The following is a 26,930-nucleotide window of genomic DNA, read 5'->3' on the forward strand; positions in this document are numbered from 1 at the left end:
ATGGAAGGACCATCTGGTTTTGGGGTGAATCATTGCCTGCAAAAACTGAGTGATGTAGAGTTCTTGAAGTTTAAAGAGCTGCTCAGTAAAGAAACAGAGGAATTTAAAATCAAGCCGATACCCTGGAATAAGATTGAGATGGCTTCAAGAACAAAACTGATGACACTGTTGTTCACACATTGTCCAGGACAAGTATGGGACATAGTGTCGAGCCTGTTTCTCCAGATCAATAGGGCAGACCTCTCGATCATGGCTCAGGAACTGAGGAGAGGTAAGTGAGCATGGAGATAGAGGGGAGGCATGGGGAAAGTTAGCCACATAGGAGCTACTTTTATTTTTTTTAGCTTATTCTTCGCTCATACAATACATACCGACCCCTGTTTCCCATCCCTCCTCCCCTCCCGGTCCTCCACATCTCCCTCTCCCCCAGATCCACTGCTCCTCCATTTCCCTTCAGAAAAGAGCAGTCCTCCCAGAGGCTGTCTTATGCCTGAACATGGCATAACAATGTACAATAAAACTAGGCACAAACCCTCAGATCAAGGCTGGGCTAGGCAGCCCAGTAGTAGGAAAAGGGTCCCAAGAGGAGGCAAGAGTCAGACACCCCAACTTCACTCTTAGGAGTCCCACAGAAACAACAAGCTACAACTATAATGTGAAGGTCACATCATTGTTGATTACTTGCCTCTCCCAATAGTTGAGAAAGGGTTACATTGAAGAAACCAATGGTTGTTATATACATCATCCTTTGACTGGGGAGGGGGAGGGTGTCCTAATGCACATGACCATGACCAATAAAAGAAAATACAGGATTGATTGAAACACATAAGGCAGATCCTAACATTAATGTTTTCTTCAGCTAACCAAGAAAGTTGACCTTTCATTTGCTTTTTTAAAATTAGCATACAAAACAACACATTTATCACGACATTCCTCCCCCTCTCTCTCCCTCCTTCTCTCTCTCCCTCTGTCTCTCTTTTGTTTGTTCTATCTTTGAAACTGTCTCACTTCAGAGTCACTCTATAGACCATCAGACTAGTCTTGAACTCGTGATTTCCTGTCTGAGCTTCCTGAGTCCTGGGGTTCCAGGTGCACAGTGCCACACTCAGCTGAGACGGAGTTCTGTTATAGTACTCACTCATCTTTTGACCAGACATGTATTGCTAAGAATAGGCCTTCATCTCCTTTCCCAGAGACCTTACCTCTATAGCCTGTGAATTGCTTGAGATGGTAGAGGAAGACCTCAAATGTACAACCTTGGATTATCTCCAGGTGGAAGGCATGTCACAGTATTTCCAGAGGGAATATTTTACCAACAGATGACCCCACATTTCAGACACATATAGACAATCTCCACATTCCAATCTGTCTGTTGTTCATGCATCCTTTAGCAAAACTATGATTTAACAAATGCTGTAATTGTCATAAGCATCCACCAAAAATGATTGTGAATCTGGAACCACGCGCTTTCATTTAGCTGGTCCTCAGTCATGTGGCTTGTTGGTTAGTCAGCTGCAACGAGATGATCCATCTCACTACACCTGTTTCCTCGTGGGGATAAAGATACCAGTAATTTGGCAAGGACCAAGTAGGCACATGCCTGTAGGGTGTGGAGGGTAACCGGGCATTGTTAGTGCACCAGTTCCTTTGCTGCTGCTGTGATAAAACACTATAAACAAAAGTGACTCGGGAGGAAGAGTCGCTTTGGCTTTTCGGTCCAAAGTGATGAGAGGCATCATGGAGAGAGGCATGACAACACACAGGCCTGGTGACAGGAGCAGGACGCTGAGATCACGTCTCAATGGCAAGCATGAAGCACAGAGAGAACTACAAGTAGGGTGAGGCCATCAAATCTCGGTGCCTGCCTCAAGCGAGGCCACGCCTCCTAAGCCTTCCCAGACATGGCCGTCCACTAGGGAACAAATCTTTAAACATACCAGCCAATGGGGGGCATTTCTTATCCAAACCACCACAGTAGTGCGTTCTAGCTCCTCCTACTGTTTCAGATGCAGGGGCACACAGGAGAGTTTGGGAGTTCAAGGCCAGCCTTGGCTATGTGGCTGGTTTGAGGTCAGTGGGCATTCTGGCCTGCACAAGACCCTGTCTCTAAAAACAGAAAGGAAAAAAGAACTAGATTAAAGACGGACAAATTCTAGCTGATGTCACCTTGATTTTTGTCCTCTCTAGACTACTACCCTAGGAGCACTTACAGGATGCCCCCATCCATGAGCCACGTTGGCAACCCAACACTCAACACTTCATCATGTGTGAATGTAGTAATTCTCTTTTTCAAATTATAATAAAAATTTAATGGCATTCAAAAGTCTGTACGGATACCAATTTTCCTTTTTGAAAAGATTTTTTTTGGCACCACACGCATGCAGTTCCTGTGGTGGCCAGAAGAGGGCAGGGATCCCTGGAGCTGAACTCAACAGCCAGTTGTCAGTGGCTGTAGAGGTGCTGGGAACTGTACCCAGGTCCTCTGGAAGAGCAGCGAGTGCTCTTAACTTAGTGAACATTTCTAATGTACCACTCACTGATATATGCATGTCCCAGTCTCAGAGAAGACAGTAGGCCCTTGCCCTCAGAACGCCTGGTGCCAGAAATCACAGAAAAATATCAACCTGTGGTACTGAACATGTGCCAGCTGCCTGCTAACTATCCCCATGAATGAACAGAGAAACACTTTCTATTAATCTCATTTGGCTTAGGATGTTGACCCAGATAGATTAATGTATCTAAAACAATGAGATATATATGATTTAACCCTGGACAGCTTGACACCCTGATTTGTTATCCATAGACTTGAACTCATATAACTCCAAAGTTCATTTCACTCTGTCTTGTTGCCTGAATCAAATCTTGCTTTGACTAAGCATAGAATTATCAACATGTATACCAAACTGAAAAATTTTAAATAGAATGACTTGTAAGTGACTTACTGTGAGGTATGAAAGTTTTAGACTGAACAGCAACATTCTGAGCTCTAACTCATGAAATTATGTACAAATGAAGTACTTCTGGATTTTGTCCTGGGAGGTACCATGCCCTTTGCAAATTTGGAAAGCTATACCCAAAATTCATGCTTTATAGTAGCTGTTACTCAGAGGTGAGTTTCCAGTTTGGTCATAATGCTTTTACAGTCAATATATCAAACATATTATAACCCTGGATATGGTGAAATAACCGAGTGTCTGGGGTTTGAGCCCCATGCTGGGCACCAAGATGAGACTGGCTAGCTGGTGAGTTGTTTTTCTCTGTGATTAAAGAATGTAAGGGAGGAAAGAGTTCCAGGGAAAGTGAAAGCAAGGTTTATTGGCATTGTAAAATATTTTTTGGTAGAGAAGGAATCCAATATATGGAGACAGTTGACTCTAGAGGGATCCCACATTTTTCTTTAAGTACCCCTGGCTTCTGGAGACCTTCCTTCTCTATTGGCCCTGAAATATTCGTGTACCCCCTTTAGTATAGGGATTTGAGTTGGCCATGAGTCAGTCAACTCTCCCATGCATGCTCACAAGCACAGAAAGAGCTGCATACAGTAGAGGTCTCTATCTAGAGGTGTGGGTGTAGAAGGAACTGGTTGGTTGGTTGGGTTGGGGTGGGGCCTAACCTTTCTTCATTTGTAGTGTAACAGGAAGTAAAACCTATATCAGATGAAGGGAATAGGAAACTTACTGCAGGGGAAGGGGTGGGTGGCTCTCCTCCTTTTTTCTTTCCTCAGGACCCATGGCCTCACTGATCACCCGGATGCGTAGATCATTCGCCAGACGTGTATTTAAGAAAAAACTGTGATTCATTCTCAGGAGGATCCTATTCCTAACTGCCTTGTATTCTGATTTCATCAAACTCAGATAAACAAAGTTCATACAAAGAGATTATGAAGACTATATTTCAATACATATGGAACGTGGAAACCTTCATTTGTATGAAAGATGAAATCTACCAAGCAACTATAGAAATGCAGTACAAGGCATTGCAAGAAGTATTTGATTGTCCCTTAGAGCCGGTCACTGCAGTTGTACTAGGTAGTGAAGCACAAGGAAAAACCACTTTCTTAAGAAAAGCAATGTTGGACTGGACGTCAGGAAAGTTATGGCAGAACAGATTTCAGTATGTTTTCTTCATCTCTCTCATCTCACTTAACAATGTTACAGAGCTGAGCTTAGCTGAGCTGATGTTAGCTAAGTTGTCTCAGTCTTCAGAGACACTGGAAGATGTCTTATCTGATCCCAAGAGAATCTTGTTTATCCTGGAGGGACTTGAATTCCTGAAATTTGACTTGGAACTCAGGACAAACTTGTGCGATGACTGGGGGAAGATGCTGCCGACACAAATTGTCTTCAGCAGTTTGCTACAGAAAGTAATGCTCCCAGAATCCTCTCTGCTTCTTGAATTGGGAAACCCAAGTGTACCAAAAATCTATCCCTTGCTGCGGTATCCAAGGGACATAATTGTTACAGGATTCAATGACCCATTTATAAAGTGCTATTTTACATATTTCTTCAAAAATACTCAGAAAGCCGTACAAGTCTTTAATTATTTACAAAGCACAAACCAATTGTCTGTTGTACGCAGATCCCCTTTTTTATGCTGGATGGCCTGTAGTACTTTAAAGTGGCGGCTTAAGAGGGGAGAGGGAATGAAATCAGTTGGTGAGACAGATTCATCTATCTACACAAACTTTATGGTGAGCACATTCAGATCAGTGTATGACAATTGTCCACCTAATCAGAACAGAGCACGATTAAAGACCCTGTGTACCTTGGCTGCAGAGGCAATGTGGAAACAGGTATTTGTGTTCACATCTGAGGATCTCAGGAGGAATGGGATATCGGAATCTGAGAAGGCAGTGTGGCTGGGAATGAATTTTCTCCAGCATCGAGGAGACGGCTTCATGTTTTACCATCCTTTGCTACAGTCGTATTTCGCTGCCCTGTTCTATTTCCTCAGACAAGAGAGAGGCACAGCCCACCCCATCATTAGAAGCCTGCCCCAACTTCTAAAAGAAGTTTATGTTCATGGCCAAACACAATGGCTCATGACAGGGGCATTTGTGTTTGGAATTGCCACTGAAAAAGCCGCTGCCATGCTAAAACCACTCTTTGGTTTTATACCATCCAAAGAGGTAGAACAGGAAATTTTCAAATGCTTGAGAAGTTTGAGTCAAGCAGAGTGCAGTGAGAAACTGATGAACTCCCAGAGTTTGTTTGAGAGTCTACATGAAAACGAGGAAGAAAGATTTGAAACACAAGTGATCGATTTATTTGAAGAAATGACTGTTGATATTAGTAATATTGATACATTATTGTCGGCTGCAAAGATTCTGGCGAAAACTCAAAAATTAAAGAAACTTCATGTGCATATACAACACAATTTTTTTTCAGAAATCTATAACCCAGAAGACGGTGACTTAGAAGACTTTGAATTCAACAAAAGGTAACCACAATTCTGAAGCTTGTCTTCAGTTCTTCCAGTTTTGCCTTAGCGTCCATGCATAATTTTATACATGTGTTTGTGTGCATGCTGTATCCATATGAACTTGTGAACAAGTCAGAAGATGATGTGGGGTGGCTCTCTTTGTTGTCCTCTGCCTTCACCCTTTGAGAGAGTCTCTCACCACCCTTGAAGCTCACCATCTTGACGAGGCTAACTGGCCAGCAGAATACCAGGGTCTACCTGTCTCCCTCTTCTAATGTTGGGGCAACAGCCTCAAGCCACCATGCTCAGCTTTTTAGGTCAGTGCTGTGGATCTGAACTCAGGTCCTCACACTTGCACAGCCTACATGCCTACCCACTGATCCCTCTCTCCAGCATGGCATTTCCTAAGTTCTTACACATCTATGCTTGAGTGTTTAGATGGCATAGTCAGGAAGCCTATCTGTTGAGTCTTGGCACTGCCATTCGGAGCTATGTGGCCCTGGAAAGTTGTGTTTTGAGTTCCTCCATTTATACAAAGAACAAACTTGAGACAAGGCCAGTTGTGAGGTGGAAATGTGAGCAGCTTTGTTGCAGTGTCTGGCTCTTATCCTTCATCCATAGAGTGTTTAGTGTCCTGGTGACTACACTGGAGAAGATTCTGGGAACTCGTGTCTGGTTTGAGGCTGTGCTCATACTACAATGCTCTAGTTGCCTTGCCTTGCATTGGCTTTAGGCTGCTAGCTCATACTTGATCTTTCAAATGTGTAGCATCTTTGATGATATCATTGGGCATAGTTTGCTATTCACTCAGGAGTCCCAAATATCTACCCAAATTCACATAGAAATCACGTTTTCTCACTGCAAGAGGAGACCCTAGAGAACAGAGTAAGGTTGGGTGTCTTCAGCAGTGATATGTAGCTATTAACAATGAGTCTCCCCTGTTGTTTAGCTTGAACTGTTTCGGGGGCCCAGTGGGATCAGGACACGTGCCTGGTGCATGAGCCGGCTTTTTGGAGCCCAGTGCCTATGGTGGGGACACTTTGCGCAGCCTTGGTGCAGGGAGGAGGGGACTGGACCTGCCTCAACTGAATGTACCAGGCTCTGCTGACTCCCCATGGGAGACCTTGCCTTGGAGGGGGTGGGAATGGGGGGGTCGGTGAGGAGGAAGGCTGGGGGGCAGGAGGAAGGAAGAGAGGAGAATCTGTGGTTGGTATGTAAAATGAATAGAAAATCTCTTAATAATAAAAATGTGTCTCCCAAATACTCAATCTATTTCACCTCATATCAAGCCATGCTTTTATAATTTTTCTTCAATGTATTCATTCACAATTTCATACCTATAGGTAATGCATTCTGGTTACTCTCACCTTCTACTCCGTTCTGTTCCCCTTCCACCCCATCACACTAACTTCTTCTTTATCAGCTCCTTTCTCACATTCACGTCTTGTTGTTGTGTCAGCTGTTGAGTTTAACGAGGGCTATCAGTGTGTGTATGGGTTTGGAACTGTGCATTAGACCCTGGTGGACTGACTTGTGGGTACAAAACTGGAGATGGCTGCTCCTCCCTGAGAATCCACCAGTAGTCATGATGTTAGCAGGGAGGGGTAGAGCTGTGTGAGGCTCTCCCCGGCTTCTGATTGACTGGTAACAGGCCTGGTCTTGTACAGGCAGTGGAGGTATCCATAGCTCTTGTGGGATTAAGACCACAATGGCTAAACCATGCCCAGAAGATGGTATTTTGTAACCCACAGGGACCAGGGATCGATATCTCTCTCTCTCTCTCTCTCTCTCTCTCTCTCTCTCTCTCTCTCTCTCTCTCTCTCTCTCTCTCTCTCTCCTGTCTGTCTCCTGTGTGCTCCTTTTTCTTTCTTGATTAAAGATTGATTTATTTTTATTTAATGTGTATAAGTGTTTTGCCTGCATGTATGTCTATGTACCATGTGTGCCTCATTGAGGGGTTTGGGAGTGATCTCCCTATCTTAGGAATGTCTTGAACTGAATTTAGGCACCAGAGAATAATTGTGTGTTATCTCATTGCAGAAACAATATAAAACAGTGGAGTATACTTTGCGAATGTGTCTACAACTTGCAGGTGTTGGATCTGGACTGCTGTAATTTCAATGAAACTACCCTTAAAATTCTCTGTGCCTCAATGTCTCCATCTTCTACTTACCCTCTAACTGCATTTAAGCTCCAAAGCTTGTCGTAAGTTTAATAGGCACCCATCATTTAAGTAGATAGAAGAAATTCTGTCTCTTCCTTGAGGAGACTAATGCATAAATAAATGCAGAACTAAATCCAAAGTAGAAAAAGCAATAGCCAAGAGCCACATATCTGAGGTTTTTCTTTTTTATTTTATTTTATTTTACAATACTATTCAGTTCTACATAACAGCCACAGATTCCCTTGTTCTCCCCCTTCCTGCCCCCCTCCCCTTCCAATGTTTATACATCGTGGGTGTGTGTGTGTGTGTGTGTGTGTGTGTGTCCATGTACACAGCCAACAGGAGTTGATTATGTTCTAGAGACTGCAATGAATGTTAACTAAAAATCTAGTTTTTAAGGTTATTTTGATTGTGTCCATGTATGTGTGCATCTGAATTGGTTCCTCTGGAATGAGAATTATAATAAATCATGAGCTGCCTGACATGGGTAACTAGAATGCCCGAACAACCATGGTTTGTGAGGCGAAGTGTGGAAGAGGATGTCTACAAGTTGCTTTGCCATGTACCCCCACATCCTGGTATAATTTGCCATTTGGCCTTATTGCACAGGTGTCCCTTCATGACTAACTTTGGAGATGGTGCATTATTTCACATATTTCTTCAACTACCTAACCTGAAATCTGTGAACCTGTATGGCAGTAATCTCTCCAATGACATGGTTGAGAATCTGTGCTCTGTGCTGAAATGTACAACATGCGGAGTGGAGGAACTACTGTAAGTCAGTGCATTGTCTACACTCAGTAGCTTCTTTAAAATTTTAAAATCACTTTTAAGGCTTATCTTTGAAAGTTCTCACTTGCATTAGTATGTGTTACACAAAATTAATGTCATAATAGTTTCTTTTTCTCTTTATTAAAAGCGTGTGTGTGTGCGCGCACACACACACACACGCACATACCTGTATGTAGGTACCTTCAGAAGCCAAAGAGGGCTGTGAGCTACCTGATGTGGGTTCCTGAATTTGAACTCCAGTCCTCTGTTGAAGCAGCAAGTGCTCTTACCTGCTGATCCGCTCTCCACCTCCCCCATGACACCATTTCGCCCATGTTTATAGTGTACTTCGATCACATTCACTTGTGTGCTGTTGGTTCCCACTCCCTTCGGAAAATTTTCCCCTTGCATTTTGATGACTTCCTTTGTTTTCTAATGGCTTGAATACCAACATAATAGCATATCTGGATTGTATTACACTCATTACTTAGTGTGCGGGGCAGGGCACCTGTGGAAATCAGAGGTCAGCATGCAGAGGCACCTTGTGAAAACTACCAGCAGAGAAACAATCCGTAAGCAAAACTTCCACATGGCCTTTGATGGAAGGCTAAGAAGAAAATGGGAGGCAGCCCTGAGACTGCAGGGTGATGTGGAAACAGCATGAGAATGAGTTGAAGTTGGCAGAGTACTGTTGCTCTTAAGCTACATGATTGATAGCTCAGAGTGAGTTTATCACCATTGGTGCTGTGGTATGGCAGCTCATGCTGAGAAACTCGCGTTGCAGTCTTTTCCTCTGGCTGTGTACAGGAATTACAAACCTTTGTCATTTCGTGAGAGCTTGGTGATGGTGGCAGAATCACTTCTTCTGATATTTGGACTGTTGCCTTGATTCCTGACACAAAGCTTCCCACCTCTTGGCGTTCTCCAGGTGATAGGATCAACTTGTATTCTAATGAATGGTCTTTGGTTGGCAACTGCATAGTGACCAGTCCCCAGAAGAACCAAGCTGGAACCATGTTCTGTAGCTTGTCATTCTCAACCCCCATCCTCAGTGAGAATGTTAGTTTGGAGTTAGCCTATCATGTTTACATGATAAAGACTCCATTAAAAAAATCCCAAAAAGTTTGGAATATTTTCATCCTGCTTTGCATTAACTGTCACCTTGACTTGAAGAAATCTTGATTCAGTGATTTATCAGATTAGGCATGTCTGTGAAGGATTATCGTGATTGTTAATTAATATAAGAGGGTACAGTCTGCTATGAAGAGGCATGGTTCCCTGGGTAGGTGGTTCTGGTCTTTATAGGAAGTCTAGCTAACTAAGCAAGAAGCAGCTCCTTCATGATTCTTGCATCCGGGTTCCTGCTCTGACTTCCTCAATGATGGACTGTGAGCTGGAAGTGTAAGCCAAACCATTTCCTCTCTAACCAGCTTTGGTCAGGGTGTTTTATCACAGTGATGGGATGAAAGGAGAACCAGGGGTCTTCTAGTTTGGCAAATATATCCATATGGAGCACTTTATATGCATAAGGCAATGTTTGCGTACTTGGGATCCTTCCAGATCTTACTCCATGCACGTGATCTGTTTCTATTATCTTCCATCAGATCTTTTGAATATACTAAACTGACAAGGGAGATAGCAAAACCCATAAGCTTTATGATCTCCTCTGTAAGTTAAACACAAGGAGCAGATTTTAATAATGTCAGAAACACAGGTCTAACACAATGGGCTTTCTAACTGTTAACTGAAATCTGAAGGGGAGGGTCACTGTGATGGACTCGAGAAGTGTTTGTGTGTGTGTGTGTGTGTGTGTGTGTGTGTGTGTGTGTGTGTGTGTGTGACAGTGATATTAGTAATCAGACATACTGGGTTACAGACCATATTTTAGTGATGAGGTCTATCTCTGCATTAAAGGGCAGGACTTCTACCCACTACATTCCAGGAACACCCTATCTCTCTGTTGGTTGGTGTGACAACCCATAACCTCACCAGCATTTCTAAATGGATCCCAGAGAGTAAAAGTCACCCATAGCTGAAAACCATTGGCTTGGGCTTATTCCCAATCAGTAGAACTCTGTAATTAACAATGGTAGTCACAGAATTATACTTATTAATTAAATAAGCCTATGATGTAGGTGTGGACTGGTATGTACAGTATTAGAATCTGGGTCATTTGTTTGAACAATAGGTAGTCTTACATATATCACCTGAAGATGTTATTCCTAACCTGTGACGTGTATCTCACATGTAGGTTGGGGAAATGTGACATCTCAAGTAAGGCTTGTGGCATGATTGCTACTTGCCTAATCTACCGCAAGGTGAAACATCTCTCATTGGTTGAAAATCCCTTGAAGAACAAAGGAGTGATGTTACTGTGTGAAATCCTGAAGCATCCAAGTTGTGTCCTGGAGACACTGATGTGAGTTGGTCTGGGAGAGCATGCCCTGGAGATATTGCAGAACCCTGCACATGGGTGCAGCCATCATAAAAGTGATCAAATACCCACTAAGGAATGCATGAGGACAAGGGATGTGTCACTAGACTCAGTCACTTGTCCATGCCTCAGTTGCCAAATCAGTAAGTGGAGCAAATGCAAACAGATACATCATGAGACCAACTTTAGACAATGCAATACTAGCTCTGAAATTCCCTATATATAATTTTTAGCTTAATGAATATGATTATTATGGGGGGAAATGATGCCCCTGGAAAGAGATTGGATACCAGGCAAGAGGAGAATATGAGTAAGAAAAACAAAAAATTCCTTTCCAAGGCAGGGCTTCCTCCATCTTATCTAAGTCACTGTAAACTATCGCCTGCCCTGAGGTTGAGGTTGGTTGCTCATGGTAACAAACTGCCAGACTATTGTCCCAGGGAAGCCATACTAGATAACTTATTGTTCCATCAATCAAAAGCCTTAAGTTGGGAAATGTACTCAAAAACAACTGGGTATACAGGTGCAAAATTATTTGTGTCCTCTGTGATCATGTATTCATTCAGTAGTATGTACACATGCAGCTTACCAACATGAACATGCATATAAAATGCAAGAGCACTGAATATTGACCATTATGGAGACATCTATTTATAAAAGAAAATTAGTACAGATTAAGTATCTGTTACATGAACTGCTTATGACTAGACCAGAAATATTCCATATTCCATTTAAATTTCTTTTGGAATATTTGCATATCATGAGTCTTGGTGGTGGTCCCTAAGCCCAAACATGAAATTTATTTGCATGGTATATAAAATATGTGCACATGCCTTGGAGATAGTCTTATATCTCCAAGGCATGGGTTGGATACATGAGAGTACTTGTGGAATTTTCTAACTGTACCATGTGAGTGTATGAGCAGCAGAAGCCAGAAGAGGTCAATAAACCCCTAGAACTATGGTTACCGGAGACTTGTGAGTACCATGTAGGTGTTATGTGGATGGTTAGAACTGAACCCCGTGTCCTCTGCAAGATCAGCAAGTGATCTTAAATGCTGCACCATGACTCCAGTCCTGATGTAAAACTTATAAAAAAAAAAAAGGAGAAAATATGCACTAAAAAAGTTGAAAGATATTTCAGGAGAGGTAGGAAAAAACATTAGAAGACAAAATTATTCGGTTATTTAATTAGTTATTATAGAGTAGCTTGAATTAAATTACACATGGTGACTAGTAATTATAAAGAGCTACATTAAGCATGAGTTATCTCAAATATTATCCAGTCTTTAAAACACTAGTCTTTAACACACACAAATAACAGGGTGAAGAAAAATATCTAAAAGAAAACTGCAGAAGTGGAGACAGCAGGACCCCCAGGGCTCACTGGACAACCAGCCATGTCTAATAAATAAGTTCCAGAAAGTGAGAGACCCTGTGGTGTTCCTGAGCGTGACACCTGAGCTTGCCCTCTGACTTCCACATCCACGTACACACCTGCACAGAGACATATACACACTTATTGACAACGAAAAAAATTAAAAACATAATGGAAGATATTCCATGAGGGCAGGATTCTGCAACATGGTGAATTTCTGATATTGGTGGAAGAATTAGTTGATTGTTTTGCAAGTAAGTTGACAAATCAGTCAATTTTGGAAGTATCTGTGGTGATCTACAACCTCAGGTTTTCAAAACTTTTGTTTGAAACTGTTTCCATTGTGTGAATATATACTCACACACACGGAGGACAGAAGACAACTTGTGGGAGTTGATTATTTCCGTCCATCATGTAGGATTGAACTAGGGTCCTCAGGCTTGGTAGCAAGGGTCTTTATCTGCATGTGGAGCCATCTCACCAGCCCATTTCAAAATTTCTTCATGCAAAGTGGAGATTCAGTATAGGGAGAACATGACAGTCTTTGCAGAGGCATGTGATGCTGTGACAATGAGTGAGCTGCTGATGTGTGACCCTCTTTGCAGGTTGTCACGTTGCTGTCTCAACTTCATTGCCTGTGGCCATCTCTACGAAGCCCTGTTGTGCAACAAATACCTCTCTCTTCTTGACCTGAGTTCAAACGTCCTGAAAGATACTGGAGTTAACATTCTGTGTGAAGCTTTGAAGGACCCAAAGTGCACCCTTCAGGAGTTATGGTAAGGCTGTGTTCTCATCCATTGCAGGGAATGTGGTTTTGAATGTTGGTGTTCAGCAGGAAGTGGGAGGGTAGAATTGTGTGAATGACAGTGTCTCCGCAGAGTCTGTGGTGAAGCCTATGATGACTATCATAAGACATGGAGCCCTTGGTGATTGGGTGATGAAAGTGAGTACCTATGAGTGGAATTAATGCCATGATAGAAGCCCCAGAAACTGCTTCATCCATTCCATTACCTGGGGACAAAGACTCCAACAGGGCTGGAGAGATGACGAGGTGGTTGAGAGCACTGGCTGCTCTTCCAGAGAACCACGGTTCAATTCCCAGCACCCACATGGCAGCTCACAACTATCTGTGACTCCAGTTCCAGGGGATGTGACACCCTCACACAGACATGAATGCAGACAAAACACCAGTACACATTAAACAAAATTTTAAAAAACTTTAAGAATAATCCTCATCCGACAGAATTGAGTTGATGGACGTGTATGCATAAGAGGCACAAAGGTACTGTGTGTGCAAATGTCACAGTCTCTAAGTTTTTGTACTGTTGGCATGTTTTTTGTGGCTGTCCTGTGATTTGAAGAGGGCTGTGGCACTGTGTCTACATCTATGAGGTGCCAAGAGCACCCTCTGACCTAGTGTGGCAAACCAAAATATCTCTACATGCAATGTGCATCCCCTGGAGGGTAAATTCATCCCTGCCTGAGAACCATTAACACACACATATTAGACCTGCATAAATCCATATGTAGAAATACCTCCATCAGTCATGGATCTATGCATATGTGTTTATGTATTGATTTACATATTTATCTGCCTATCATATATCCACCCACCTATTATCCATCAACTGTGAACTTAACATCTCTCCCTTTTCTCCCATTTAAAAATTTTTTTTACTTATCATCCTTCTCTTTTCATCATCTGCATATCGCCTGTCCATTATCAATCTATATATCATCTACTAATTATGGTATGTTCATCTTACATCTAACATATCTGCCTTATGTCTATATTTAACATCTACACATTCGTCATCTCCATTCTCCATTGCTCACCTATCTTACACGCATTATCTTCCTTCTCTCCCCTCTTTCTTAACCTCTTTCTTAACCACTATTAAAAGTGCCATGGATGCCGGGCGTGGTGGCGCACGCCTTTAATCCCAGCACTCAGGAGGCAGAGGCAGGCGGATCTTTGTGAGTTCGAGGCCAGCCTGGGCTACCAAGTGAGCTCCAGGAAAGGCGCAAAGCTACACAGAGAAACCCTGTCTCGAAAAAACCAAAAAAATTAAAAAAAAAAAAAGTGCCATGGGGACCATGAGCTTGAGGCTTAGGGAGGGTTTGAGGACATGTTTGTTATATTAAATACTGGCAGACATTCACCACTTGATGACATTTGCACAGAAATCTGAAATCAGCGGTAAGGTGGCCCCAATGACTTTCAGAGTATCTCTATTTTAACAAGGGGGAATAAGAGTAGGAACACCACATGAAGAGATCATGGCAGAAGAATTGCAGTGAGCCAGCCAGGAGCAGGGTACCACAGATGGAGAGGCATCATCATTTCTGGTTCAAATAGATGGAAATATGCCAAGCTGTTAAGATGGGGTCTCATTGACGAGGGATGTAGCCCAGTTGGTAGAACACTTACTTAGCATACACAGAGCCCTGAGTTTGATCCTCCAGCACAGCTTTAAAAAAAAAACATGTGTGATAACTATGTACCTATGATCTCAGCACTGGGAAGTAGAGGTAGGAGGGTCAGAAGTTCAAGGTCATCCTCCAGCTATGTAATGAGTCTGAAGCCAGACTGGGTACATGAGACCCTGTCTCAAAAAAAAAAATGTCAATGAATGGCTGCTGAGAGGGAGAATGGGGCTCCTCCAGGGACAAGCTCTACTGGGCTATCCTATCCCCTGGACACATGTACACACAAGCAAAGCTAAATGAACTTAGGTTAAATATGCATGTACATGTGTGCATGAATGAATACATACATATATATAGTATACATGTAACAATAATAAAGAGATTATTAATTTGGGGGAATAGGAGGAACTGGAAGTAGGGATGGAGGGTGTAGATGCAGTGCTCATATGAAGTTCTAAAAATTAAAATAAATAAACCAAAACAAAAGGATTGAGCCTCGTAAGTCAATATGTTTGCATGTGTGTTTTCCCAGGTTGTCTGGTTGCTTTCTCACTTCAGACTGCTGTGGGGGTATCTCTGCTGTCCTTACTAGCAAGAAAAATCTAAAGACCCTGAAACTGGGCAAGAATAACATAGAAGATGCGGGCATCAAGCAGTTATGTGAGGCTCTAAGGAATCCTGATTGTAAATTGCAGTGTCTTGGGTGAGTCTCTACTAACTGTCGTGGTGGAAAGGACCCCCTGCTCAATGAGGGAGAGCTAGAGGGTAAACAGGTGTGGTGGTTTGTGAGAAAAGGGCCCCCAAAGGGAGGGGCACTAGTAGGAGCTGTGGCCTTGTTGGAGGAAGTGTGTCACTGTGGAGGCGGGCTTTGAGTCTCATATGTGCTCAAGCCACACACAGGGAGTCAGGCCACTTCCTGTTGCCTGTGAGTCAGGATGTTAGAACCTTCAGCTCCTTCTCCAGCCCTGGGTCTGCCTGCATGCCACCATGTCCCGCCATGATAATAGTCTGAATCTCTGAACTGAAAGAGAGCCATCACAATGAAATGTTTTCCTTTTATAAGAGTTGCTGTGGTCTTCACAGCAATAGAAAACCATACTAAGACAATAGGCAATAGGATTAAGAAGAATTCCACCTAGTGTAGTCTCCAGTTTTGAGAAAAATGTCAATGCACAGGCCTGGTACAGACAACAGTTGCTGTGAGTTGGAGCGTCACTGCCCTGTCATGTTTTCCCCCACCACAGTATCTGGTTCTTGTAGTCTTTCTGGGTCATCTTCTGGGCCCTCAGGTTCCCTGAGCCTTGGGGTAAGGGCTGGTATACATGTTCCCTGTAAGGCTGAGTACTCTAAGAATGTTGACCAGCTGTGAGTCTCTGTATTAACCAGTCCATTGCAAAAAGAAGCTTCTCTGTTGGGGTTTGAGAGCTGAACTAACATATAGGAATAATGCTGAGCATTTAGTTCAATGGTTCTCAACATGTGGGTCATGACCCCTTAGGGGGTGACCATGACCCTTTCACAGGGGTCACCCAAGACCATCAGAAAACGCAAATATTTTCATTATGATTCATAACAGTAGCAAAATTAGTTATGAAGTAGCAATGAAAATAATTTAGCAGAGGCAGGGTCACCACCACATGAGGAACGGTATTAAAGGGTCACAGCATTAGGAAGGTTGAGAACCACTGATTTAGAAGGTAGTTTTATGTTATGTCCCCTTAGTAAAGCAGAAGTAGTGGGTTTTCCCTTAGGGCCTATGGCATGCCTGGCCTCAGGTTCTTCACCAGCTTACCTGGCATGAGTCATCCGGGTCACAATTCCAGGTTGGATGGCAGAGGCACTCGAGAAGCCCCTGCCCTGGGCTGCTGATGGGAGGAGAGTCAGTTTTCTGTAGAGATGTCGCCCTGGCCGCCTGTGCTCCAATGGGTATTCCTAAACCCAAGCACCTAAGGCGATGCTGATTGGGCTTGGTGCAGGGGATTCCCACCTTCCTAATGCTACAGCCCTTCCATACAGTTCCTCCTGTTGAGGTGACCCCAAAACATAACATTATTTTCACTGCTACTTCATCGCTGTAATTTTGCTGCTGTTACAAATTACACTGTAAATATCTGATGTGCAGGATATCTAATATGTGACCACTGTGAAAAGGTCGTTTGACCCTAAAGGGGTTACAACCCACTGGTTGAGAACCACTGTAGCTGAAGTTTTCTCCAGTCCTGCCTGGCCCACAGTCAGGACAAATCTCTCTCGCCCGCCAGTCTCACAGCCGCTCAGACCCAACCAAGTAAACACACAGAGACTTACATTGCTTACAAATTGTATGGCCATGGCAGGCTTCTTGTTATCTAGTTCTCCTATCTTAAATTAACCCATTTCCATTAGTCTGTAAGTTGCCACGTGGCTTACCAGTATCTTACATTTCGATTTTCATGGCGGTGGCTGGCAGCGTCTCTCTTGCTCAGCCTTCCTGTTCCCAGAATTCTCTTCTCTGCTTGTCACATCTATACTTCCTGCCTGGCTACTGGCCAATCCGCATTGTATTTATACAGAGGGATATCCACAGCAAACCACTGACTTAATGGGTCTAAAACGGGTATCAAGTGGGAGCTGTGTAGAATGGGAGGTCTGGGAGGAGTTGGAAGTGTGCGTGGTAGACAGATGTAATCAGGACACATCGTCTACATGTATGAAATTCTCAAATAATAAAAAAAAACTGTTCTGTGAAACCTGGATTTGCTTAGTGCTTTTGCTTACTGTGGACATTTGGGGCTGGTTAGGACTTGGCTCAGAAGCCTGGAACTGGCTGGTACCCAAATACCACATTCTGTTTCTGGTATTTTCCCTGTCACAGGTTAGACATGAATGACTTCAAAACTGACTGCTGTGAAGACCTTGCCTCCGCTCTCACCACATGCAAAACACTGACTAGCCTGAACCTCGACTGGATAACCTTTGACCACGATGGGCTGCAGCTGCTGTGTGAGGCTTTGAGTCACAAAAGTTGTAATTTGAAGGTGCTGGGGTGAGTACTCCCTGTCTCTGGGGGTCAGGAATAACTTCAGAGCAAGCTCTTCAGCGGTGGTTTGCTCAAGCTCAGCCCCGTTGAGACTGGGCTAGGACGTTCTGTTGTACAGGATCACTTTTGTACTCTAGGACACTGAGAACCATCCTTGATTTCCAGCCATTCATGAGTAGCGCCCTCTGGTGGTGATTCCTCCAAACATCATCAGACATCTTTTTTAAAAACTTGGCTTATTTTTAAATTATCATTCAACTCCAAAGAATAATGAAATCACAATATTTGTAGAAAATAGTGAACTTAGAAGTATACCAAATAGGGTTACCTGGTCTCAGGAAGGAAAAAGTGCACATGTTCTCACTCATATATGGATCCTAGTCTATAATGTATATACACAAACACAAACACACACACACATACACACACACACACACACACACACACACACACACACAAACAAATGTTATATGTGGGTATTGTATAACATTTAGAAAAAACAAGAAATGGTAATAAAAAAGACAAAATATGAGTTCACATATATAGTGTAATTTGTGTAAGTCATTTAAATGGTCTCTTAGGGTATAACACATTTTCAATGCCAAATTAATCTTTAAAACACTTTAATGAGTGTTTTCTCTGCATGAAAATCCATGCACCACATGCCTGTCCAGTGCCTAAAAAGGCCAGAAGAGGTCATCAGTTGCCTTGGGACAGAGTTACAGATAACTGTGAGCCACCATGTAAGTGTTGGAAGTTGAACCCTAGTCACATCTAGAAAAGCATTCAGTGCTCTTAACCACTGAGCCATCTCTCCAGGCCATAAGTTAATTTTAACACATTACTATTTGAAATTTTCATACATGTATACAATGTGTTTTGATCATATTCCACCCCCCACTAACATCCTCCAACCCTCCCAGGACCTTCCAATCCCAACTAATAACCCCCTGACTCCAAGTCCTGATGACCATGTGCTTATGGGCATGGGGTCGTCTGCTGGGGCCTGGGCAACCTACCAACAGCCAGATATTAAGAGTTATTCTCATTCAGCTGTCATCAGCTGCCAATAGTTTCTCAGCTAGGGGAGGAATTTTGGAATTTTGAATGCAGGTCTTGTGCCGGCAACCTCAGCATCAACTGTGAGTGGATACATAAAACGGTCATGTCATGTCTACAAGATAGCATTTCATGGTGCTTCTTCCCATCCTCTGCCCTTGAGGTCTGTCTGTCCCTTCTTTCATGATCATCCATGAGCCTTGGATGGGGAGGTTGATCAATGACCCATCCATGACTCAGCATTCATAGACAGTTGCTCTCAGGATTTTCAACCAGTTGTGAATCTGCATTAACCACCACCCACACACCCCCCAAAAAAAGGGAAAAAGGCTTCCTTGACCAAGGCTGTGAGAAGTTTACATTTATACCCATAGATTTGTACATTTAGATGGCAATTTTACAACATGGCCATTTAAGGGAACCACAGTAGCTTTTCCTCTAGGGTCTGTCATCTCCTTGGCCATGGGATTTTGACAATGTTTACAGTAGCAGACATTAAATCTCCCCTGTGGAACAGGCATCATCATCCAGTTAAAAAGTGATTGGCTAGTCCTATAACTACCAGGCCAGTGTTATACCACTGGGCACAACTTGGTTAGGCATTTTCATGTGTTCTGGAGACACCATCACCCAGCTCAGGCGATTACAAACACTGCCTCACACACACATTACCCATAAATGTTCACCTCCAGTCTAGAGTCAGAAAGGGTTCTGAAACTGCTGTATGGAATTAGAAATCCAGTTATGTTTCTTAATATTTTATTTACATTTGAGAACTTATTCCATATGTGCAGGTTGATTATGTAAGTGCCTGTGAAGATGTTTTAAGGAACATTCAGTGAGAAAAATGGCTCATGCCTCTGCCCTGTTGACTTAGGTCCTTAGGTCTTATATAACTGGGGTTATAAAGAGTAATGTGCAGGCAAGGATGAGATGTTGAGAAGGGCTGGGGTGTGGACACAGAGGGGTAAATCATGGTGAGAAGGCTGTGGTTGGGGCAGTATTGACTGAGGGGGAGGTTGGACAGGCAGGGGCCAAAATGGGCAGCAGATCTAAAGATCCTGGCAGACCTATGTATTAACTCTTTATAGTTAAATGTGACATGACTTATGGTTATGGACATCAGGCAAGAAAAAAGCAAGCAGAGAAGGTGGAGAAAATTGAGGCAGCCAGCTGTACCCTATCAGAGAGACCTGTGTTCTGATCTCAATTTGTGAAATTCAAGGGGAACTACTGCCCAAAAATCTAGAGGAAATTTTTCAAGAAAAAAATTAACCATGTTGCGTGTTGACTGCTTAAGACATTATTTTTTAAAGGGAGGCGTGGTCCCTTATTTCCAGGGTCCAGGAAACACTGAGGAAGAAGGGGTAGGAACATGGTAAGAGTTTGGCAGGACTGCTGCACACCAGCCTCTTCTAGACTTGAGAAGGCAGGTACACTCATGACCAGAGAGGAGCAGCGGCTGTCTGCACAAGACCTGCACAAGCTCAAGCCGGTCAACTCTCCAGCACAGACTCATGACCGCGCCCCTAGCTGAGGAGCTAGGGACATTTGTGGCTTCAAGGGGAAGGAGGGTCAGTTTTCTTCAGGGATGTGGGCCCTGTAGGTTGCATAGTCTCCAGAGCATGCACCTACATCCACACGCTTGTGGGCATCCCGACTTAGACTCAGTGAGCTATTGGAGAGGAAAAGGACTTAAAGTTTGGAAAGGAATGTAGAGGAGAATGGGGAAAGGATATGATCAAAATACATTGTATATATATGAAATTATCAAAGAATAAACAAATGGATTTTTAAATATAAGTGTAAAGATAATGAGTGTTTGGTAATTTTTATTTTTTAGGTAAGCTTAGTGATAATGGCATGGGTGGAACAGGCAGTGAGAACAGATGAGCATCAGATATGTTCATGGGTGAGCTAAGATGTAGGATAAGCTTTAAATGTCTCATAGAAAGTGAGTAGGGGCACAAAAGGGAGAGGCTTAAGATAGATGATTATGAGATTGGTGACAATGACATTATACTAGTATTCACAAGTTTGAGAAAAGCCAACACTGTATTAAGTTATAATGTATGAATAAGGAATAATAAACATCATGGTTAGGCAATTAAACAATGAATGGCTGAAAAAAGTCATTTTTACTTCAATGTTTTTTAACTTTAATCTTAACATCTTGATAGATTCTTTATATAGACATCTATATTACATATCTATATATATGAGAGGGTCCCTACTCTCTGGGAGAGAATCACGCCTTCTCTTGACACTTGGTACATTCATTCATTCCTAGGGAAGGGTGACAGAGAAGTCAGCATAGAGGTAAAGAGAGGCAAGTGATTGTCAACAAAACTTGAGATGCTGATATGGCTCAGTGGGTGAAGGCACTTGCTGTCCAGCCTGACAACCCGGGACCCACATAGAAGGGGGAGGATGGACTCCCATGAATTGACCTCTGATCTTCCATGTGCACTGTAGCATGTGCCCGTATAAACACATACAAATTAGTAAATGTAATAAAAATAAACACTTTCTTTTTCACTCCAGACTGGACAAATCTGCATTGACTGAGGAGTCAAAGATGCTACTGCAAGCTGTGGAAATGAAGGAAAAACTGGATATCTTACATTGTCCCTGGGTCAAAGAAGAACGCAAGAGGAGAGGTGTCCGTCTGGTATGGAACAGCACAAACTGATCTTGAAACAACGTCTTTTCCTTCGTCATATTCCTCCTGTGTACCCTGTCCCAAGTTGCACACCTGGTACTGGTAGCTGATTCCAGGGTTGTTCTTTCACAGTGTCCTGCCCCCATCCGTCTTTATACTTCCCCTCACCACTTTGCAATATTTAGATAACAAATACATTCAATAAACTCTGAGCATGTTTGAAAACATGAATGAGTCCTTAATGGCTGTCTTAGAGTGTTGGGGTTTGAACATGAAGAGACCCTGATTCTCTTACAGTTCTGGTTGGGAGTCATGTTTGTAACATGTCTACACTGGTGTTGTTCTCAGTGCAGTGAACATCCACCTGAACTGTAGTTCATGCCGTGATCCTAAAAGACACCAGCATCACAATGCAGAAAGTGGGAAGCATGAAGATCATATCTAGAATCCCCAAAGTTAAAATCAGGAATCCATACTTTTGGAAAAGTGATCTCAAAAATTCTTTTTCCAAGTTCTAGGGATCAGGCCTAAGTTTCACCCTTTATTCCTTCAAAGAGGGGCTGGAAAGATAACGCAGTGGTTTAAAGTGCTCCCCGCTCCTCTGAATTGGAAAGTGCTGTTCCTGTGACTACACCTCTGGTTTCTTATAGACGTGGACCATGTCACTGAGACTGACTGGTCTAAGTGTATAGACAGGACTTGTCCATCGCACAGGCAGAGCCAGGAGGGCACAGGCACTTCTCACTCCTTCTCTGCTTAACCGTGGTTTTAAGGAGTCTCAGTAACGGATCTGTGAGCAGCGACTCTTCTGAAGAATATGATGGAATATGACACTAGCTTCCAAGCACGTCTGTTTTCATGACTCATGCTTCACGAAAACATCAAACACCTACCCATTTCTACAACACAACCTTGACACTCTATCTTTTCTTACCCTTTCTCAGCAATGGTATATTGGAGACGGTGCCATCTTTGGGATTTCTTAGCATTAGGCTGTTGGACATGCTAGTCTCTTTCATGACTGGAAAGGACAAGTTTCAGACAGCAGAATCAAGCTGTTCTGGAGTCAGATATTTGCCCAGAAATTGACACACTTTTTGCATGCTACCTCTGAGGTCCTGTGGGTGGAAAAGGAGTTAACAGGAGAGAGTGGATACAAGCACTGATGGTGACATAGCCCTTGAGTTCTCAAGAAGGTGAATACTTCCTTATTATGTGACCTGAACTTTTGTTTCCAACACCCTACATCATATATATTTATATATAATCTATTATATATGAATATTTACATATTATATATAGTAATATACACAAATATATAATAATATAGTATGCATAGTAATATACAAATATATATCCTATATAATATACAAATATATCTTATATAATATATTTATATATTAATATACACAATATGTCATATGTAACATATTTATACAGTTATATTTTTACATTATGTTTATAAATTATATAGTATAAAAGGAAAATATAAGTTTATAATAAATACATGATATGTCTAAATTTATAATGTATAATATAAATATATATGATGCATGTGCATACAGTGAGCACTGAGGCAGGAAAAAGACAATGAATCCCTCTGAGTTGGAATTAGAGGTGGCTGGGAGCCACCATGTGGGTACTGAGGATCGAACCCAGGTCCTCTGTAAAGGCAGCATGTACTCTTAGCCACTCAGCCATTGCTCCAGCACCAACTTCACCAGTTTTCATACTCTGTCTTACATTGTGAAGGGATAAAGGAGTCATGAAAAGAAAACCCATTCCTTCGTCAAGTCTGCCTGCCAGCCACCAGCTCAGAAAAAAAAAGTGTGTGTGTGTGTGTGTGTGTATGTTTGCATATGTGTCTGTCTGTGTGTTTCTGTGTATGTGTGTATGTGTTTGTGTGTGTGTCTGTGTGTATATGTCTGTGTATGTTTGCATCTGTGTGTGTATGTGTATATGTGTTTGTGTGTGTATGTCTATGTGTGTATGTATTTGTGTGTGTATGTCTGTGTGTGTATGCCTGTGTATGTGTGTGTCGTGTGTGTGTGTGTGTAGTGTCCGTGGAGGCCAAAAGAGGGTATCAGATTCCCCTGGAGCTATTGTTACAGGCAGTTATGAGCTAACTGGCATGGGTTTGGGCCCCAAACTCAGGTCCTCTGGAAGAGCAGCAAATGCTCTGAACAGCTAAGCCAACCTCAAGCCCCTTACTTTTCCTTATGAAAAACTAATCAACTTTAAGTGTATAAAATGTGGGACTTCATTATGTCACTTTTTATACATGTGTATCATTGTACTGAACTCACGTTCAGCTCATCACCCATCATGCTTTGCTGTCTACCTTACCCCTCCTACTTACCCTTTCCCTAACCTGGACAGTCCATCTCCTGCTTCTCCCTGTGTGTCCCCCACAGCTAATCTAGATTTCATATAAAATACATGAAATATTTTTTTCTGCTCCTCCCCATTACACTCATCATTACCCTTGGTTACCAACTTTTCATTGGCAAATTTTGTTGGGAAAAAACAAGACTCATGAATCCAACTGGATGTAAATTGGATTGGAAAGTGGAGGCAGAAAATGAACAGGCACTTTCTAAAAAAACACTGTATGCCACAGAAAGAAATGGGAATTTCAGTGGTCACTGGATTAAATCAGCCAATAGAAGGGCATTTGAAAGAGAGAAAGAGTTGTATGAAAAACCACTACTCTTTGGAGTATTGGAATTGCTGTATATAATACATAGTTTACTATGGTGAGATTCCTGTTGGCCAGTTCTGAGTTCTGACTTAGGACTCGAGCCTGGAACATTCTCTGAAAGTCTATATGAAAGGTCCTTGCCTAAGTTTTATGTTCAATACTCCATCTGATTGTCCCTGGGCCCCAATATGAAGCTATTGAGGTGCCTGCATCAAATGTGTTGATGTGGTCAGGTTGCCGGGGTGGGAGCCACTGTGACAACTTTCGTGTACTAATGTTGTTGAGCTTGAATGCAGAGCATTGCCAGGCTAGCGTTCTGAACAAAAGCCATCAGATTCTTACTCTGAAACTGAAGGAACGTTTAGACGAAGCACGTGTCTTTAATAAGACATGGCTAAGACTTATCAACCACACATGTAGCATGACATTCACTATTCTAGATAGTTGTCACTTTTATTGTGTAGCTGAATACTGCTGTTTTTGCAGTTTCAGGAGAACAGTGAGTCACAGGATGAGTTAGAACGTGCTGAGGTTATGCAGGCAATGAAAGGCTGGGTTTTACACACCTTCCCTGTTTGGGTTTGATTTTTCTGTTACCATGATAAAATACTGACCAATAACAACCTGGGGGAGGAGGGCCTTATCCAGCTTCTGGGTTTTGAGCATCATGGATGGAAGCCAGGCAGGAACTTGAGGCAGGAACTGAAGCAGAGCCCACAGAGGAATGCTGCTCACTGACTTGCTCCCTCTGACTTACTCATCTACCTTTCTTATACATCCCAAGCCCACCCACCTATGGATATGGCACCCAGAGTGATGAGGCTCCCCTACATTAATCATTAATTGAGAAAATCCCCCCACAGACATCTAGTAGAGGCATTCTCTCCATGGATAGCTCCTCTCTCAGGTGTGTCAAGTTGACAACGATGCTAACTATGACAGTCTCCCACTCACTCACTCGATTGTTTACCCCTAGAGAAATACAAAGGAAAGGAACAAAGGCAGATATGAGCAATGTAGGAAACACAGTAAAAGAGAATTACCCTCTGTAGCTCCTCATAGGACATTAGTAGAAAGTTCTCTGTGTCTCTCCTGGTTAACCATCCAAGTGCGTGATCAAACCAGGATCCAAAAACTACTACAGAGATAGGGGAGGAAAAGGAAATTATTACTGAACTTTGCACCTCATGAATTTATTCTTATTCCTGATTGGAGGATGGCATTTACTTTAAGGAAGGTAAAGGATGTCAAGTTTCTACCTCTAGAGGTCTATAACACAATTATTACATTGTCCAAGAAGCTCACATGTGCTTTTTAGAGGAAAAAATTATGCATGCTTACTACCTACATATTTAAAAGGATTTTTTATAACTTATTTCATGTGTAGGAATGTTTGTTGATATGTATGTATGTGCCTCACATGGGTGCAGTGTTCTCAGAGACCAGAAGAGGGTATAGTATTTCTTGGAACTGGAATTACAGATGGTTTTAAGCCATCATATGGGTGCAGAACTGAATCTGGGTCCTCTGAAAAAGCAGAAAGAGTACATAACCACTGAACCACATCTCCAACCCTGCCTCTTTGAACCTCTAGCTAGAAAAGTGTATAAAAAGAGCAGGATAAAAATCCAAATACACGTAAGAACTATTTTATGAAGCAATCATAGATTTATTAAATAATACTTCATTGTGAGTAAAATACCAAGAACTAATGAAATGACTTAGTGGATAAAGACACTTGACCCACAGCCTGATGATATGAGCTTTATCCCTAAAATCCACATGGCTGAAGGAGAGAACTGACTCCCACAAGTTGTCCTCAGACATCCACACATGCACAATGGCACTGTGAAACCCCATACACACACACACACACACACACACACACACACACACACACACACACTAAGTTAATGAATATAATAACTGAAAACAATCAATTGATAAATATAAAAATGAAGGATAAATGATCATTCATATCTATATAGTAAATCATACAAGTATTGCATTTTTCTAAGTGAAAAAAATGCATAAAATGAAAATCAGATTGCATCTGGATGCCCATAAAATTATTGACATCACATTGAGTAAAATTTTAAAACATTGGTTTTTGTTATTTTAAGTTACATGCATATATATCTGTGTGTGGGTATGTGCATACATGAATGCAGTGTCTGGGGATGCCAGAAGAGGGCGCTAAACCCCTGGATATGGAGTTGCAAGCAATTGAGAGAAACCTGGCATGGATGCTAGGAACCAAACTTGGACATCTACAAGAGTAGCAAACACTTTTAACAGCTAAACCATTCTTCTTGTCCCACACTGAGTAAATTTTAAAAAATTGTGACCCACAGATTTGGCTTTTAAACATGCAACACAGATCTCTGGTCTTGCCTTGATTTCAAAATATAAAATTAGTGGTCCAGATTCCACTCACTGTCACCTTGGATAAATGAGCGAAGATGCTCATCAAAAGTCTGTTGATTGTTCAAAAGGTGAAAATGTTTTCTCATATGATAGTGAGATGTAGCAACATCTCTTGGATTCCTGATGACATAGATAACCTAAAAGAGAAAGTTTATAGAAATGTGTGTCTTCACTTCAGCACTGCATATTTCCACACATCCTGAACCAAACTCTTAAGTCTTTACACAAAGGCACAACACACATGTGGAGGTCAAAGGATGAGCTGCACCTTTTCCTTACATCCGTGACTCTCTCAATGTAAGGTTGCCTTCTCTTCCATCATTTCCTTAACTCTGAGATAGAGGATGCCAAGTTGATCTTCCATCTGAGAAAGTTTACATAGCTGCCACTGACATGCATGGTTCACTGTTGGAAGAACAGTGGAGGGGCTGCAAAAATGCCTCCGTGGTTAAAGCAGGGTTTCTC

General features: G+C 42.3%; 1 protein-coding gene and 1 long non-coding RNA gene across 3 annotated transcripts; one reads left to right on the forward strand and one right to left on the reverse strand.

The window, feature by feature from the left end:
• On the forward strand, window positions 1-21,579 carry Nlrp9 (NLR family pyrin domain containing 9). 2 transcript variants are annotated; one of them, XM_042270609.2, is made up of 9 exons: window positions 1-271; window positions 3,855-5,439; window positions 7,462-7,626; window positions 8,195-8,359; window positions 10,608-10,775; window positions 12,773-12,943; window positions 15,130-15,300; window positions 17,452-17,622; window positions 21,220-21,579. In XM_042270609.2, the coding sequence occupies exons 1-9, from the start codon at window positions 1-3 to the stop codon at window positions 21,365-21,367; spliced, it is 3,015 nt and encodes a 1,004-aa protein (XP_042126543.2). In that variant the 3' UTR covers window positions 21,368-21,579. The 2 variants fall into 2 exon arrangements, with proteins under 2 accessions (XP_042126543.2, XP_076426361.1); XM_076570246.1 differs by lacking the exon at window positions 7,462-7,626.
• Window positions 21,467-25,219, reverse strand: LOC107399532 (uncharacterized). Its single transcript, XR_013050635.1, has 2 exons — window positions 25,082-25,219; window positions 21,467-22,455 (listed from the first exon to the last, which is right to left on the reverse strand). It is a non-coding gene; the product is annotated as an uncharacterized LOC107399532 (long non-coding RNA).
• Window positions 25,220-26,930: the final 1,711 nt, after the last annotated feature.

This window comes from Peromyscus maniculatus, chromosome 1 (genome assembly GCF_049852395.1).
Source record: "Peromyscus maniculatus bairdii isolate BWxNUB_F1_BW_parent chromosome 1, HU_Pman_BW_mat_3.1, whole genome shotgun sequence".
NCBI classification, from domain to species: domain Eukaryota; kingdom Metazoa; phylum Chordata; class Mammalia; order Rodentia; family Cricetidae; genus Peromyscus; species Peromyscus maniculatus.

What these genes read in the sequence shown, in the direction of transcription:
- Nlrp9 (XM_042270609.2), top strand. Translation starts at nt 1, where the DNA reads ATGGAAGGACCATCTGGTTTTGGGGTGAATCATTGCCTGCAAAAACTG. An exon ending in GACTTTGAATTCAACAAAAG is followed by an intron (nt 5,440 to 7,461) that starts GTAACCACAATT and finishes ATCTCATTGCAG; the next exon opens with AAACAATATAAAACAGTGGA. An exon ending in TGTAAATTGCAGTGTCTTGG is followed by an intron (nt 15,301 to 17,451) that starts GTGAGTCTCTAC and finishes TCCCTGTCACAG; the next exon opens with GTTAGACATGAATGACTTCA.